The 16271-nt window shown below is 39.4% G+C and overlaps 1 protein-coding gene across 1 annotated transcript in view; it reads left to right on the top strand.

Moving 5' to 3' along the window:
• PHLPP1 (PH domain and leucine rich repeat protein phosphatase 1) overlaps positions 1-16271 on the top strand; it is a 136809-nt gene that overhangs the window by 73575 nt on the left and 46963 nt on the right. The window contains exon 3 of the mRNA XM_086899377.1: positions 1715-1840. Within this exon, the coding sequence (XP_086755503.1) occupies positions 1715-1840 (126 nt within the window). The remainder of the gene's footprint in view (positions 1-1714; positions 1841-16271) is intronic.

A 16271-nucleotide genomic window follows, 5' to 3' on the forward strand; every position in this document is an offset into this window, starting at 1 on the left:
ACCGTGTATGATCTGTGCTGTTCCTCCTCATCCAGGTTTTATCCATGCTGGGTTATTCTTAAGTTCTGAAAATCAATAAATAAGGGCATGGGCTTATTCTGAGCATTGGGGGAGTTTTGAGTATTCAGCATTGTATGAATAGTGGTCTGTTGTAAGCTAATGGCAGCAAACATTTTTCCTTGTGAGGAGCTGAAGCCAAACTTTTTTCTGATAGATTACATCTAAAAGCCAGGAATCCTGGACTGAACACAAAGAAATTTTTTTCCCATGGTGATGGTGACTGAGCACTGGCATAGGTTACCCAGATGAGTGATGGCATATCCATCACCCCTGGAGATACTTAAAAGCCATCTGGACATGGGCAGTTGGCTGTAGGTGGACCTGCTTGAGCAGAGGGTTGGACCAGATGACCTCTAGAGGTCCCTTCCCACCTTAACTCTTCCATGAAACTGTAGTGAATACAGTAAGATTACAACACTGTTGTAATCTAAGTAGTGTTTCAGAAAACTATCATTGTCTTATTTAGCTGAGGTAATGGGAAGAGAATCATCATCTTGAGGATGAATTTACACCTTAAGTAATCCTCCTTTACCTTACGTAAAGTTAAATTCTAAAGAGTTATTTGGCGAGAAACAAGCTTCACAATATTATATATGCAGAATAGAGTTGATTCATTAATATTCTATACTAGCAGTGTGAAAAGTAGTTCTGCCTTCTGTTTTTCCTACCTGTTTTATGATTCTTCACAAGATTCTCCAGCTCTTCCAGGGAGATACTGAAGTAGAAACATTGTCCTCTTTTGGCAACAGGGTGTGAACTGTGAGAGTAAATTGTATTCCTGGTTTTAGGTTCCTGGAAAGGGCAGGATTAAGGTTCCCATCAGCCTTCTCCTTGAGATTAATATTCTTTTCATGTCAATATCCTTATTTTAATTTAAAAAGGGAAAAGATTCTGTACCATTTTAATTGCTTAATGTGGAATTTCTAAGTAGCTTTTGCACAGAAATGCCTTATGTGATGTAAAACATGCAGACTGTGTTGAGCAGAAAGTTGACAACAAATTTTAAAAGAAAAGGATAACTAAGCTCAGAAAAATGTACTTGAGGGCTTCTGCTGACAAAGCTTGGGAGGAGGGTGCTTGGCACAGAACTAAGTGTTTTTTAAATTATTGCTCAAAAAATATTCTTCTTCATCCTCATAAATACTGTGCACTTCCTGGTTTGCAAAGGCTTTCCAGAATGCTGTACTGAGGCATTGAGACCATAAGTTGTGTGGGACTTCTCGTGTATGGTACCAGAATGATGTATTCTGGGTGTTTTTTAGCAAGTTGAGAAATGCCAAAGAATTTAATTGGGCTGTAAGAGAAGCATTTTGTTAAGCCTGTTTTTAATAACCAGGGAGTATAAACTGTATTTTTTTAGGTTGCATAAAAACAGTCTTAAATGCGTTTCATTGGCAAACCTTTTATGGTATTCAGTTTCTATTAAAATGTTTATGTTCTTGGTGGTTTTCTCCATTAGTTCTCTCCTCCTTCAGTTCTCATTCCTGCTCATGTAGATTTCATGGATATTTGTCAGCCAAGATCCAGTTTGGGTGTTTGAGATGGCTAGTCCAGCTCTACTTAATGATCTCCTCTTGGGCGATCATTACCTTGGGGAGTTCTGCAAAGAGAGTTTTGATTCTTGTTGACTCCCAGTTTTGTGTCTCTGCTGTAGGTGGAAGAAGTGAAAAAGCACCAGCACTGTTTAGCATTTAGCTCCTCTGGACCTCAAAGCCAGACCTACTACATTTGTTTTGATAACTTCACTGAATATCTGCGATGGCTGCGACAAGCATCAAAGGTGAGAACGCTGCTAACTCTGGTGTGAATGGGATGTTTGGAGAGTTTCCCCCAGTTCAGTCTTCTCCATGAAGCAATACTGCCCCTCTTCTGGGTTGATTGACAAGAACTGCTGTTGCTGCTGTAAGTGTTGTGTGGAAATACTCAATTTGAGAGCTCTTGGTAACAGGCAATAGGGAGATGAATTCTGCATTTACACCAAGACTTCTTTCTACTGAGGTTGTGTAAGCAAAGTGGTGTACTGAACTTCTTCCATTTTCTTATTAGCTAGCTGAATGGATCTATTGAGATCATTATAACAATAAGGATTACAAATATAACTGTCAACATTTCAGTTAAAAAGCTGTCTTTTGGTGTTTTAATAAAATAATGTCAGGATTTTTAAAATTAATTCCTTACACAGAACCTAGATATTAAGTTGCTAGAATAAAGGATTTTTCTCCTGCTTTGAAGTGTTGCTGAACCTCTCTCTAGTTTAATAACTATTTGATTTTTGGGTTATTTGTAATATGCAAATAATTTCTTGTCAGTGAAAAAAGGTTACTAACTAAAACCTTTGTATAGCAAATTTTATGCTGGGCTTAGAACACAATTATAGGAATTTGGGGCCCGTGTCATTTCATTTAACTCTTCAGTTCCACTTTGTCATTGAAAGGTGTTTTTGCAGTTGTTTTATCACCTAATCCCTGCCACTATTTTGCTAAAGCCTTATATATCTTGAACCACTCTACTCCTCATACTTTTTACAATAGACTTATTTTGCTGTCCTGTCAGCATCCTCTATTTGGTTTTGTAGTTGGACCTAAACTGTTCATTTTTTTTTGTACTTGATGGGACTATCAATGCTCTTTACTATATAATTTTATGTAGCAGTGCTTAAAAACACTCAGCACTAGATCTTTTTTGTCTTTAGATTGCAATAATATATTATCCAGATGATTTCCAGTGATACAGCCTAGGTTCTGCGCTTTTTAAGAGGTTTGATTATATATCTAACTTTCTTCTAACAGTAACTAATGCACCTTCAGGCACATGCATCATTTAAAATGTCTTTTAGGGTTTTTTTCCTAGTAAGTTTTAGAATTCTTTTTAAAGAAGTTGTTCTGGCATATCTGCTTAGGTCTGTTAAGCCTCAAGGTAAAAATCCCCAAGGCATGTTTTATGAGATGGTGAGGCATGGGGTGTCAGGTTTTTGAGTTCTTGCCGCTTTGGGGCTGTCTCTAGGACAGCAGTGTCCTTTCATCTCCAGAGGGTTTGACATCAGATAAATGAAAAGCAAATCTAATGAGTGAGGAAAACAGTGGAAAACAATGAACTTCAGAGCTAGAGATAAATGGCCAGAAAGCCCCTCTGAGTTACTGGCAGCATAAGCTTGTTCTGTGCCATGCTGTGCTTCTCTCTTTCTCTCTGGTTCACCCAAATGACTAACAGCATTGGGATGATAGCCAGCATGAGAACACATCCCCATGCACTCACCATAACCTCCCATTTTTATGTAAGTGGAGAAAGAAAATACATAGTTTCAAGTGTCTTTTCAGACTGTCAGATGTGAAGAAACTCTCAATGCTACTCTTTTAGTTGGTAAAACATGCTTAGAGGAAAAATAAAGGCATTTTCCCCAACTTCCCAGCCCCCAAACCTGAAACTTGGCATTCTGTATTCATGGGTTTTCAAACAGTACTTTGCCACTTCAAGTTGTTTTTTTGATGTTTGGGGTTCCTGTCCTGAGACTGAAAAACAGAGACAAGCATGATTGTATGCAAGGCAGTTGTGTGGGAAGTGCTGCACAGTGACACTGTTTCTGAAGAACAAAAACAGAGAAACTAGTAATGCTGCAGAAGTAACTCAAATTTCCTCCAGCTGGTGCTGTTTGTGTCAAAGTGCTTAACTGTAAGGTGCACCACACCTGATTTACATGTATAAAGAAATGATGGAAGTTGAATCTTCAGCTCTGTAGTTCAGGCAAACTAATTTTCTTATGCTAGGAAAAACACCCAACATTTATATGAGGTATTCTGCCTCAGGTGTTTGGAAACGAATCAAGTTCAAAGCTGCTGAAATATTCATGCTAACCAGGAAAATACTGTGTTTCAAAAAGCAAGGAAATTTAGGAACGGAGGTATTATGGCTCTGAAACTTAGCTTCTAGTTGCTTTCTGTGGGCTAGGTCACATGGTGCTTACAGATTCTTTCCTAATACTTGTAATGTATATAGTATTTGCACTTTTGTGAGTTGCTATGAATAATATTTAAGACTGTATTTTAAATATAGATGTTGTTTAATGGCATTTGTTCTGAAAGTGATGTTTGTGTTAACTTACATTCAGTGATAGCTCATCAGAGTGGTTCTTCTCCTGATATGTGCTAGGCTTCTGATCCTTTCTTAGTGTAATGAAAGCTTTAATTATAAATTTTTATTCAGAAGGAAATCCCTGGTAAAATATTTCATTAAAATTGCTCAATTCAGTTTTTAACTATGAAAAAAAATTTCATGTCTGTCTTCTGTATGCTTCATAAGAGCTAGAAGATGATGTTATTTCAACTTTTAAATAACAAGCTCAATCTTGAAAGGAGACTTGCAAAGAATGCTTGCTCTGCAGTCTTTCTCCCCACAGAATATTGGCAGTGTTGACTTTTTAGTGGTGTTTCAGAATGAGACAAATCCTAATGCATCACTCCTGCAATAAATATGTGTATGCTTGAAAAGATTTGAATTCATGTTTGTTGAGACTGGGGTTCAATTTAATTAAAAATAAGCATCGCTCCTGTATAATCAGGTTCATTCTAACAGTGGAATCTATCACAGCCAAGACAGCTCTTGTGCTCTGCCTCCATAAATTTTAGGAAGATGAATAGGTGTTAGGATTGGTTTTCCTATATGTACATGTCCTGAGGTGAAGAGAACTGTTTTCAGGACAGACTAGAATTATTGCACAAAAACTGACCTAAATATCGAACTTGATGACATACTTATTCCAAATAGGTCACTTTTAGATACTCTGATTTAGCCTCAAACAGAATATTTTTAAAAGCTGGAGATGTGTCTTGTTCGTTAATATTGATAGTTCTATACCACAGTGCATTTCTTTCCTTTTACTTTCCAAAAACTGGAGGCCTAATTAAGGAAGCTTAAAAGGAAAACAACAGCAACAGATTTGGTCCTTTGTGATCTAATGCATTCGTTCTCTTGCCAAATGTTGAAAAATAAGCTTATGCAACGGGGAAGGGGGAGCAGAGGGGAAGGAAAGGAACATCTTCACAGCTTTAAAGAATTTTGTCTGCATAAGGTTGTCATCATGGTTCTGGAACTGTCACAATTACTTGCACAGCAGATCTGCCACCGTTTGCTACTTGAATGTCAAATGCAGAAGGACAGGGCAAAGAACTGTGTTTAATAGTGAGGATGATGTTCCTCATTTGTCATTTCCAAAAGCTAAAAAGCTACACCTTTAATGTAGAAGAGAGAGAGGTGTTACGCATGCAGTGTTAGGGAGTGGTGGGACTTGCTGTTGTGACGCTTTTATTTGGGATGTGGTCTGCTGTTTGATGCTTCTAACAGCTAAACCTAACCATTTTTCAACATGTGAAATTTCTGTCATGAATGTTGCCTGTGACACAATTCATGACATGGATGGTTTGGCTGGAGTATAAAAGGATTAGCAGTCCTCTATGTCCCAAGTTGAAACGGGATGTCAAGGTCTTCTTCGGAAATCAGTATTGCAGGGGTTATGCCAGGATGCATTACAGAATTTTATCTTCTTGGAAATAGTGTGCCCCACTGGGCATGGCTGGGATGAGTTATCTGACCCCACAGAACTTGTCCCCTCCTGGCTGCAGGAGAGCAGGAACAGCTGTGTTAACAGCTCCATGTGATAATTGTTTCCTGCTCTGGTGCTTGGTTCGATGGGGTAGGTAGAGGAAGAGAGACGATGAGGGACAACAAGGGCTGTAGATAGTGCATGTCTGTGTAGGCAGGGAGAGATGTACAGGCCCAGAGCTTTGTGTGTCTGCACACCATCGACCAGAGTTGGACAGCTGTGGCAGTGAATAAGTTATTGTGTGGGGCTTAAGTCCTACACACTGAAGAGGCCTGCTGTTGAAAATACAAGAAATGTCCAAAAATAGGATTTAAAACCTATGAAATCTAAGAATTTTCTCCTGTGTGCTCTTATACTTTGCTTTCCCTGTTTCAGTCAGCTCTGTGTTAAAGTCTGTAGTGGAAGTGTGTGGTGTTCCAAACAACCGTAGCCTGTGAAAAAGGAGAGACTAAATGATGATGTCAGTGTACATTATGTTTAAAACATGGTAAAAATAGCAAGAATAACAAATTCAACTGAGAAGGGCATGCTGCCATGTTGGCCTTCTTCCTTTCATGTCAGTGCAGAATGATCTCTTCATACATTTATTTCCACTGTGAAGCTAGCAGAAGATAAGAACAGATTAGAAATTAGCTTATACTATACAAGTAAGTAATGCAGGAGCCTCTACAGCTGTAGTCTCCATCTTTCCTCAACTTGTGTCGAGATCTACCTGAAGCAGCAGTACAAAAGTATTGGTTTTGCCCTTCACTTTTTTTTTTCTCTAAAGCTATTTAGTTCTGAGCGTCTGCCTCAGCCTTCTAATTATTTTTACAGTACAAATTTGACAATTGTGTACAGAAACCCTTGTAAAAGGGGAGTATGAGCCCTGTAAAGAAGACAGAGCTAATCTATAACTCTGATACTTAATCTGATGAAAAGGTTTGAGTTCTGACCACATACTTGGTGCTACAGAACACATTTATCTATATAAATTCTACAGAATATAGAAATTAATTCCTGACCTTGACTGCAGTTCTGCAAAAATATTTCCAAAATAGGAGACCAAGATGATTAGCTTTTGGATGTGTTTTATAGAAACTGCTGAGGAAATGCAGTGAGCAACAGTTGAGCACTATTGCTAAAGACATGTCTGCTTTTCAGTTGTGCTTCATCCACCTTTGAGATGGGGATATATCATTAATCATGGGATTGCTTTTTCCTTCAGCACGTAAGATTCTGCTCATTAATTAAAGTGATGGGAAATAAGGCATATCCACTTGTGCATATAGCTTTATCTTTATTTCAGATACTCTCAGATGTTAGCGTTTCACTTTCTCCTGTCAGCCATAGTCAACCAGGAAAAGTTGTGTGAGCTATTCACACCAGCTTCGTTTTGGAACACAGATTTGCAGAGCTCTTTAATACAAAATACAGCTTCCAATCTATAAAGAAGGCTTGAAGCCACTAGTCTCATGGTTAAGTTAGCCCTACGTTGTATTTGCTTTGGCTTGCCCTCTAGGTGATTGACCTATTTCATATGTATTTCTGGATACTGTAATGAGCTGTCTTCACAGAGTTCATCACTGCAGTGATTTTTATTACCAAGCTTCAGTTGTTTCTGGAGGCATTAGGGACAGGCTTTTCTAATGCTTACTGGTCAAAGCAGGTTCGGAATACCTTTTTGCAGAGCTTTAATCACAGAGCAGCACCAATGGTGAGTGTAGGGAAAAATCATACACAAACATAAAGTAGTTTATTTTAAGTTATTTGGGATGTTACTTGTTACAGTGCTGGTAATACTTCTATACTTCTGTTTCACTGGATGCACTGTCTCTCTCCAAGTGTGTATTAAGCCCCCTAAGCAATGGATCACCTTCTTCTGGAGGAATGCTGTGGAGAACTTTCCATGCAATTTGAATTTCTAGATTAGTTTTTTTGCTTTTACCTTTTGCTGTGGTCATTCTACAGGGAATGACTGTGTGAAGCAGACTATTTGTGTTGCAGTTATGAGTTTACGACATTTCCTTTTAATTTTATAGTCTTAGTCTATGTGTTTGAGTGTATCATTGTCATTCTGGACTGCCTGGTTTTTTTGTGTGTTCGGGACAGGTCGGAGGTCAGGAACGTGCTGGTTGGTCACTGAGAAGGTAACCATGAAGTAGTTGTTTTGTTTCTTACGCCAGTTGAGCTTGGAGGCTGGAAAATGAGTCTTTATTCTAATATGGCCTAAAAATTAGTCTAGTGTACTGCCAGCCTCAGTGGGCATCTTTTGACAATAGCCTGTAACCAAAGCTTGTTTTCTTTGGGAATAACAATTGGGGTTTCTTCACACTTGAGACTAAGCACCCACTAGCCTGTTGGAAAAGTTGATTCAACATCTAGTCAAGAAAAGAGAACCCAGAAAGATTTTCTCATTTTTCAGTGGTTCTTTTTTTTGAGCTGGTTTTTACTTACAGGAAATATGATGACTCTAAGTTTAGTACAAGGAAACCTTTTTTCCTCTAATACCATAAAATGACAATGTTGAGATAATGCTTTTGCTAAAAATAGATCCCTAAAAATAAACCCACAGCTTCCTTTTGGTGGTGATTGCAAGTACTCAAACATAAACAAACCTCTGGTTTCCATGCAGAACTTGACTTCCCCTTTTCTGTGTGTGCGGAATCTTCAGTACTTGAACCTTTGCTCTGAAGTCATATCTGGTCATTCTTGCTGTTGGTGGCTTCTTATCATCTCAAGTGTGAAAGCAGAAGATTGGGGAAAACAAACTTGAAGCCAGTTTTGTTGCTCTTTTGATGATAACACTTGAAAGTGTTCCTCCTCTTTCCTGCAAAGCCTATTCTTTTGTGCCTTTTGTTATTAGAGGTTAGTTGAACATTTTGGAAATTAACTTCTGGGTGTGTTTCAGTGTAGTCAGTCAGTGTAGTGATGGTTCAGGAGGGAAGCCTGCTATTTTGTCTCAGCTGATTAATTTTGCATGTCTAAATCGTTCAGCTGATTCTAAAGTAATGTTTTTTAAGTGGAACTTAGTAAAGAGCTGATTCTAAAGCTCTTCATTTGTGTTTCAGAGGAATAGTTTCCCTGATTTATTTATTTTTTTCTTTTGCTGGAATTTAGAGTCTGTGGTTCTTGTTTTAGGCTTGCTGCCTTCAGTTAGTGATGATGTTATTGAGGCATTGCAGCCAAGAGTGAGACGAGAAAACTAGGTATCGCCCACACATCTGGAATAGCACTCAGGTACTGTCTTTTGAAGCCTCCAAATCGGATTCTAGTATTATTGAAGCTTAATGTGTGGAGCTCTTGCATAAATGCGGGAAAACATCACCTGCAAGTTCAGCGAGGTGTTGCGTATGTTACCTTTAAAGGTGTGTTCAGTCCAGAATGATCCCAAAGTGTTTTCAGTAATCTCTGGAAGCAGAAGAGTAGAAACAAATGGGAGAATGAATGTAATGCTGCGCATAATGAAGCTCAGGGGAACCAAGTGTCCACAGTGAGCACATCCTGTGAGATGAGAGGGGATTACAGGGACTGACATATTGCACGTTTTTTTGGTATGTGTAAGGTGATAATGGAGTTGGTCTTGAAACTGGCTGTAACACTGAAAGCCTTTCCAAGCAAAGTCTAGGAGCAAGGAAGAAAGGAGAGGAAAGGAGAGGAATTATTAGCAAAACCTTACTGTGGGGACAGTTACTCTCCTTAGGCCTCTTCTGTAATCAGTAGAGAAGGATTAGAGTCTCTAAGGAGAAGAGGAATTGAGTGCTGGAGACCAGTTTTAGGCCACAGGCCAGTAGAGCTATACCCGTGATTATTTGTATTACAAAATACTTGTGTGAGAAGGCCCTTCTGAGTTACAGTGGAATAATGGCATGAAAAGAGTTAATTTCATTGTAGAATTAATCTGTATGATACAACTGTGTCAAAGAACCTAGATCAGAAATTGAGGGCCTAGCATAATCTCTTGCTTAACACAAACAAAAAAAACCCTACCACCCTATCCATGTGTGGCTGGGGAGACTTACAAGCAGACTTCCAATCTAAGTCCTACTGTCAAGAGTCTGAAATCTGTAGTATGTCATAGAATGGTTTGAGTTGGAAGAGACCTGAAAGATTATCTAGTCCCAAAATCCCCACCATGGGCAGGGACACCTTCCAGTAGACCAGGTTGCTCAAAGCCCCATACAATCTGACCTTGAACGCTTCCAGGGATGGGGCATCCACAGCGTCTCTGAGCAACCTTGGATTATCTTTGTGACCTTCCTCTGGACATGCTTTAAAAAGTTCACATCTTCACTGTGCTAGAGACCTTAGACCTGGATGCAGCATTCCAGGTGGGGTCTTGCAAGGGCAGAGTAGAAGGGGAGAATCATCTCCCTTGCCCTCCTGGCCATATCTCTTTTCATGCAGCCCAGCCTGTAATGGGCCCTCTTGGCTGTGAGTGTGCAGTGTTGGCTCGTCTGGCTTTTCATCCACCAAGTACCCCTCCACAAGGCTGCTCTCAGTGATGACTTGTACCAGTCCATATTTATGTTTGGGGTCGCTTCCTGACCCAGGTGCAGCTCCTTAGCTCCTGGGACTTGGGCTTCTTTAACTTCATGAGTTCTTGCAGGCCCACTTTTCAAGTTCGTCCAGGTCCCTTCTGAATGGCATCTCTTCCTTCTTTTGTGTCATCTGTGAGCTTGCTGAGAGTGCACTTGATCTCACTATATCATTGGTAAAGATATTAAAGAGCACTAAACACAAGACCTGTGATCCTGAGGGACACAACCCTCCACCAGCTTCCACCTGACAGAGAGCTGTGAACCACAACTTTGGCTGCATCCATCCAGCAATTCCTTATCTGCTAAATAGTCCACCCTTCAAATCCATGTCCTTATGGTTTGGAGATAAGGATGTTGTGTGGGACTGTGTTGAAGGCCTTAGAGAAGTCTGGGTGGATGACATTGTTTGGTCTTCCCTTGCTGACTGTTGCAGTCTCTATCATAAAAAGGCCTTCAGACTGGCCAGGCATAATTTGCATTTAGTGTATTTTATGTGCCTTAGCACTGCTTCCATGAGGATCTGCTGCATGATTTTCTCATGCTGAAATGAAAAAATGCTGAAAGAAAGTCCTTGCTGCAGGGCTGCTCATTGCAAAGTCTGCATGTTTGGCAGTACAGCAAGCTTGTCCTTGTTAAAAAATAAATCTAACAGAAGTAAGAAGAAAAAGGGTTGTTCTTCTTAATTTTTTTTGAGACTGCCACCTCTTTGGCAGTATTTACAAATTAATTATTTTCAGTCAAGCTGTTCTAAGGGTGTTAATATGCCTTGCTCCACCAAATGGAGATTCACATGTTTGAATTTTAAGTAGCTTAATACCATAGCTAAGTACTGTTACTTAAGTTACATCTTAAGCCTTGTCCTTGCAGGGATCTTAGTGTGAGCATCCCAGTGTGACTACCGGCTACAGAGTTGATACCATTCCCTGGGCAATAGTGATACCAGTACCTGATCTCTAAAAGAAGAGTACTTTTCCTCCAGGAGGAACATAATTATGCCTTCAGATACTACCCAGCATTTCCAAATGAGAGATGATGAATGTCACCTTTTTTGTCAAATTCTTGCTCTCAAGATCTTTATGGTAAACTTGGGTTTTTCTAGTTCCTATCATGAAAAGTAAGGGAGCCCAACTTCTGGTTAATCCCCTTCACATTTCCCCCTCCCCAGACACGTTTGCTACTGCTGTTTTCAGTTGTTAGAGGTTTGCACACAGGCCAAAAGTAAAGTGACCTGTTTGTTTATAAAAGTTTGTACAGAGATAAGGAGAGCAGAGAAGGGACAAGTTTATTTTTGTGCCCCTGAGTCTTGCTGGCATGAGGTATTTGTACCAGAGGCTTTTAGCTGCTTCACCTGCAGAGAGATGTGGCAAGAGTGCCCTGTGAGTGCTTCCACACTGGCATGCACTTGTGCCCCACGTCTTTATAGGGAATTACTACTCTGACCTGTGCAGTGCCTGTTAGGTTTGTGGATCTGAGTGACAGGGTTTAAAAAAAACCCCTTTGCTGGGTCTTGTATTTTCTGTGCAAGGCCCTTAGCCTGAGTTGCTGTGTATCTAATTTAACATTTGAAAGAAAACAAAAAGGAGATGCCAGAAAAGCCAGTACCCTTTTACCCTTGGGCTGCACCCATTTTAACAGTTGTCATTTAAAAATGAAAATATATGACTTTAAAGAAAAAGCAAATGTTTTATTCCCCCCTCCCCTTCACTAAGTTTTCTGGCATTAGATTGTTTACCAGGCTAAAGAAAGCCTTGGCTCTTGGCTGTGGCTGAGGTTCCTCAGCTTCCTGGCTGTGGACTTCAGCTCAGTGGAGGGAGGCCTCTCTGCTGAGCAGGGCTTTGATGCTTGAATAGAAAGGATTAGCATTTGAAGCAAGGTTAGTTCTGAGGTGAGGAGAACCTGTTTGCTGGAAGTTAGTTTAGGTATTTGAAGACAATGTATCACTGTTTGGTTAAGGCTAATGCAGGCATTGGTGGGATGTGATGATTATCAAACTGTTTAAAAACAAATCCTAAAGGAGAAAAATTAAACTGCCTTTGTATTGCATGTCTACAGCAGGTATAATTTAACACTGTCAACTCAGTTCAAACAGACTGGGAATTTGGCTGCTTGTACAGTGTGGGCTGTTTTGTTGAAGTCCTAAGCAGTAATTTCTTATCTGAATAGAGCTATAGGGAATGGGATGAGGGTAAACAGGAAAAAGACATAATTACATTGGTTTAAATTCACACCACAGGTCACACCAAAAGATGTCCTTGTGTAAACAAGACTTGTGTTTGTCCATACAGCTGGGTTCAGCTGTGCCTATTGCTGACATCCATTGTCAGCAGCAGATCATTTTTGTAGTATAGCCAAGGCTTTAAAACAAAGACAATAATCAGTCTTGTTGCATAGCTCAGTAACAGAGATGTTATTATACTGATGGACAAAGCAAAGTGGTTTTTCAGCCCTGTGTAGCAAGAAGCAGCAAGAATATCTGTTGATGAAAGTATTTTTCTGTATTTTTGTTGCCAGCTGATAGAGATTTACGGTAAACCCATACCACACTTTCACAAGTCTTGAAATACTGTTTCCTTTCAAAAAATAGTAAGTAAAGAAAAAATTAAAATCAAAACACTTCAGCAAATCTTTTTAATTTAAAGTGTTGCCTGGAATCTAGGCATCAGAGGTACTGCTGGCTTTTTTTAATAGATGTTTTTATTTGTAGGTGTATTGTGGCACAAGTAACACATGTATAGAAGTGAGTTTTCATACTGGGGAGACTCCTTTTTCTTTGGCATGTGTGCAGCTCTCAGGTGGGGAGGAGCAGAAGGCATACTGCCCAATGGAGGGAGAACACTCTGCAGCAGCATTATTTGTGGTGGTATTTGTAGAATGAATTTGCATTTTATTGTTGCTGTGGGAAAATTAAAAGCACAATGACAGGTTTTTAGTGTTTGCAGTGGGTAGACCCAGGGCTTTTTGTAGTACATGTGCTACATTGTGTATCACTTCTTCAAAACTACAGTTAGTTTGCCATATTAATGTAGAGACTGAACAAAAATAGAACAGTGTAGGCCCAGGATGCATAACTGAGGTTGCAGCAGGAATTGGAAAAAAAAGAAAATATCTTCCAATGGACTTTGTGGTTTGATCTACAAAATTCACTGTGGCCTTCTCCCGTTACTACTCCTCTGGTATTAAAGTGGGGGACATTGCAACACAATGACAGACTGTAAAGTATTTAAAAATCATATCCAGGGAACGGGGAAAGCAGCATATTTAATAATTTTTATTTTTATTTTTTGATGGTTAACTGTCCCAACTGAAAAACAGACTTCAAAAAGTGTGAGATCTTGCTTTGTGTTTGAGCTGCATGGTTGTCAGACGTTGCATGTCTTGCAGAGACAAGCATTGACTCTGCAGCTCCTGATGTAGCTTCTGTCACTGAGAACTTGTGATGTACCTTTTCTTCTGAGAAGGTCCTTGCCCAGCCATTTCCTCAGTGTTATTGGTGCTGGAAATGCAGCAGTGGTTTCATGTGACTCAAGTGTGAAGCATCTGTGCAGTTTGGGGTATGATGAGAAGACATTTGAGAGGGATTGGTTTGGGCTCTGGCGGCTTCTGCCTGTGAAAGTTTTGAATTGTATTGCTTGTGGTTTTATTTTTATATATGTACATATAGCAATTCAAACAGCTATACTTGAGCTTTCCACAAGAAAACGCCAAACAAACCATAATAAGCACTTAATGCAGGTTCTCTATGTATCCAGAAAGTCTTTCCCTCTGGCATCTCTACCATACCAACTCTTCATGATTTTTGTAGGAGTGTGGATGTGTTGAACACAGCCCAGATAACTTCTTGGGATATTTATTTACAGTGGAATGTTTTGGTTTTGTTTTCTTCCAGTTGAAGCACGACTTTCTGCAGATAATATCCTTTTCTCCAGATGCATTTTATTCTTTGAGTGTGAAGAATATTCTACTCAGCATTTTCCCACCCTTTATCAGCTTATCTCTGCAGTGATTCTCCAGTGAGTCAGGGAAACACAGTGCTTTATTAAGGAACTGTATCCTCTTTTGGAAAAGAAGTCTTTGCTTTTAATAAACAATAGCAAACTCAAGCATGCACTGTCTTGCTATGTTTAAGCCAATTGTAGACAATTGCAAGACTGATTTCAGAACAACATGATTTCAGAATTTCGATGTTCAACTTTGAAATAACTGGTGAAAATTGCTGGTGTACGAAAGCAAGTATTACAATGATGTTCTCCTTTGTTACTCTCCTTTGTTTTTCATCTTGTTGCTCTATTCTGTAGGAATTTGTTATAGAACAGTATTGAGCAATGAAAGGAGAAAAGTCTTATCCCTGCCTGTGAGAATAACTATGTGTGTTTATATGAGCCTTCTTCATAACAATTTGGGAGTTAATTCTTAGAGTACTGTTTGGTAACAGAAAGACTTTGATAAAATTACAGTTGATTCCAGAGCTAACATCTTTTAAAATATGGTTTTAACTTTTACAATTATCTCTCTAGTAGAAGTGTCATTGAATAGTTGTCAATTGCATAATTTGCATTATTGAAAATATTAATTAAATGCTTTGAATGATAAAGCATTCCGTTTAAAAAGCAAGTCAATCAAAAAATAACCAGTTACATACAACCTGTAAAAACAAAATTACTTTTAACTAGATTTATTTCTCAGGGTTTGACAGTTTTAAGAAAGGATTTGTATCCTTTTCTGAGGCGACAGTAGAATTTGTGTATTTGATTTTGTTTGGCTGCATTATCACGATTCCCACTCAGAGTTACCATTTCTGGTTCTTGAGATATTTTTAGAGTAATGAGCCTTGCTTAGCACTGCTGAGTTGCTTATTGCTGTTCATATCACATTCCAAACAAGTAGTTGTTTGGAGATGGAGCAACGGTGTATACAAGCATTACACCTGAAATTAAACATTCCTCCTTTTTAATTTAACGAGTGTCAGCAGTTTTTCATCTTTTGTGTTTGCAGTGTGAACAGAACTGTACAGTACTGGGCATAAACAGACTGAATACCCAGCATTCAGAGATGACTGCTCAGTATAGCCTATGAATAATTCTTGTCTCATACTACAAGGGGAAGAAAAATACTAGCTACAGTAACAAAAGGACTGAACTAATTGAGTAACAAAAATTCAAGCGTGTTAATGGATGTGGGAGGACTGGATTATTAACGGTTGCGTTGGAGAAAAACACTGCACTGTCTGTTCCCCTTGAAGCTTATGGCTGTGTGTTTATAATAGCAACCACTTATCCTAAGGCCTGTGTAGCTTGCGTTGGAGAGGAAAAAAATTTCTGTGGCCTTCCTTTCAGTGGCAAGCTACTTTGCTTACCTCCTCAAAACCTGATGCCTCTAGTTTCAGAGCACTTTGTGGCAGGGACTTTATCTCTGCCCAGAAGGTTGAGTGCTGTGTCCTTCATCAGAGTTGAGAAGCTCTTATGTTGCTGGGCATTAATGAGTTTTTTGTGGGTTTTTTTGTTTGGTTGGTTTGGTTTGGTTTGGTTTGGTTTTGTTTTTACCTCCAGAACCCCAGCCTAAAAGGCCACTGAAAAACAATAGCTGCTTTTAGCTTGAACAGCTGATGGGACACCATAACCATTTGAGCACTGTTGGTGTGGTCCCAGAAGTCTAAAACAGTGGTGAAGTTTTTTGCTTCTCTTCCTTTGGCTCAGCCATGCCTCTCCTTTTTCTGGCATTTGGCTCCCCTTCCTTGCCCACCATCCCCACTGCCATGCATTACTGTGTGGTGGTGATTTGCCATGTAGCATGTCTGTGATACCGCTTTGTGAAGGAACATTTTTAGTAGCGTTGGACAGAAAATACAAGCATTCAGTATTGCAGTCTTGGGTTTGTTTTTGATTTTGCTGGTAATGTTTTATTTATTTTTAGTAAAGTCTAGTAAATAAGTAAAACAGGGAGATGCAGTTCATGGAGGTGTACCCTAGAGATATAGAAAGGGGCAGTTTTACCATTACTTGAAGAACTTGCCTGTAGCTCTCTGTGGATTGATGCTAGCTATGCATATGTAATGCTAGGTGGTATGATTTTTTTTGCCTCTGTAAATTGTGTTAGTT

The sequence above is a fragment of the Cyanistes caeruleus genome, chromosome 1 (assembly GCF_971803275.1).
Source record: "Cyanistes caeruleus chromosome 1, bCyaCae1.hap1.1, whole genome shotgun sequence".
Classification (NCBI taxonomy): domain Eukaryota; kingdom Metazoa; phylum Chordata; class Aves; order Passeriformes; family Paridae; genus Cyanistes; species Cyanistes caeruleus.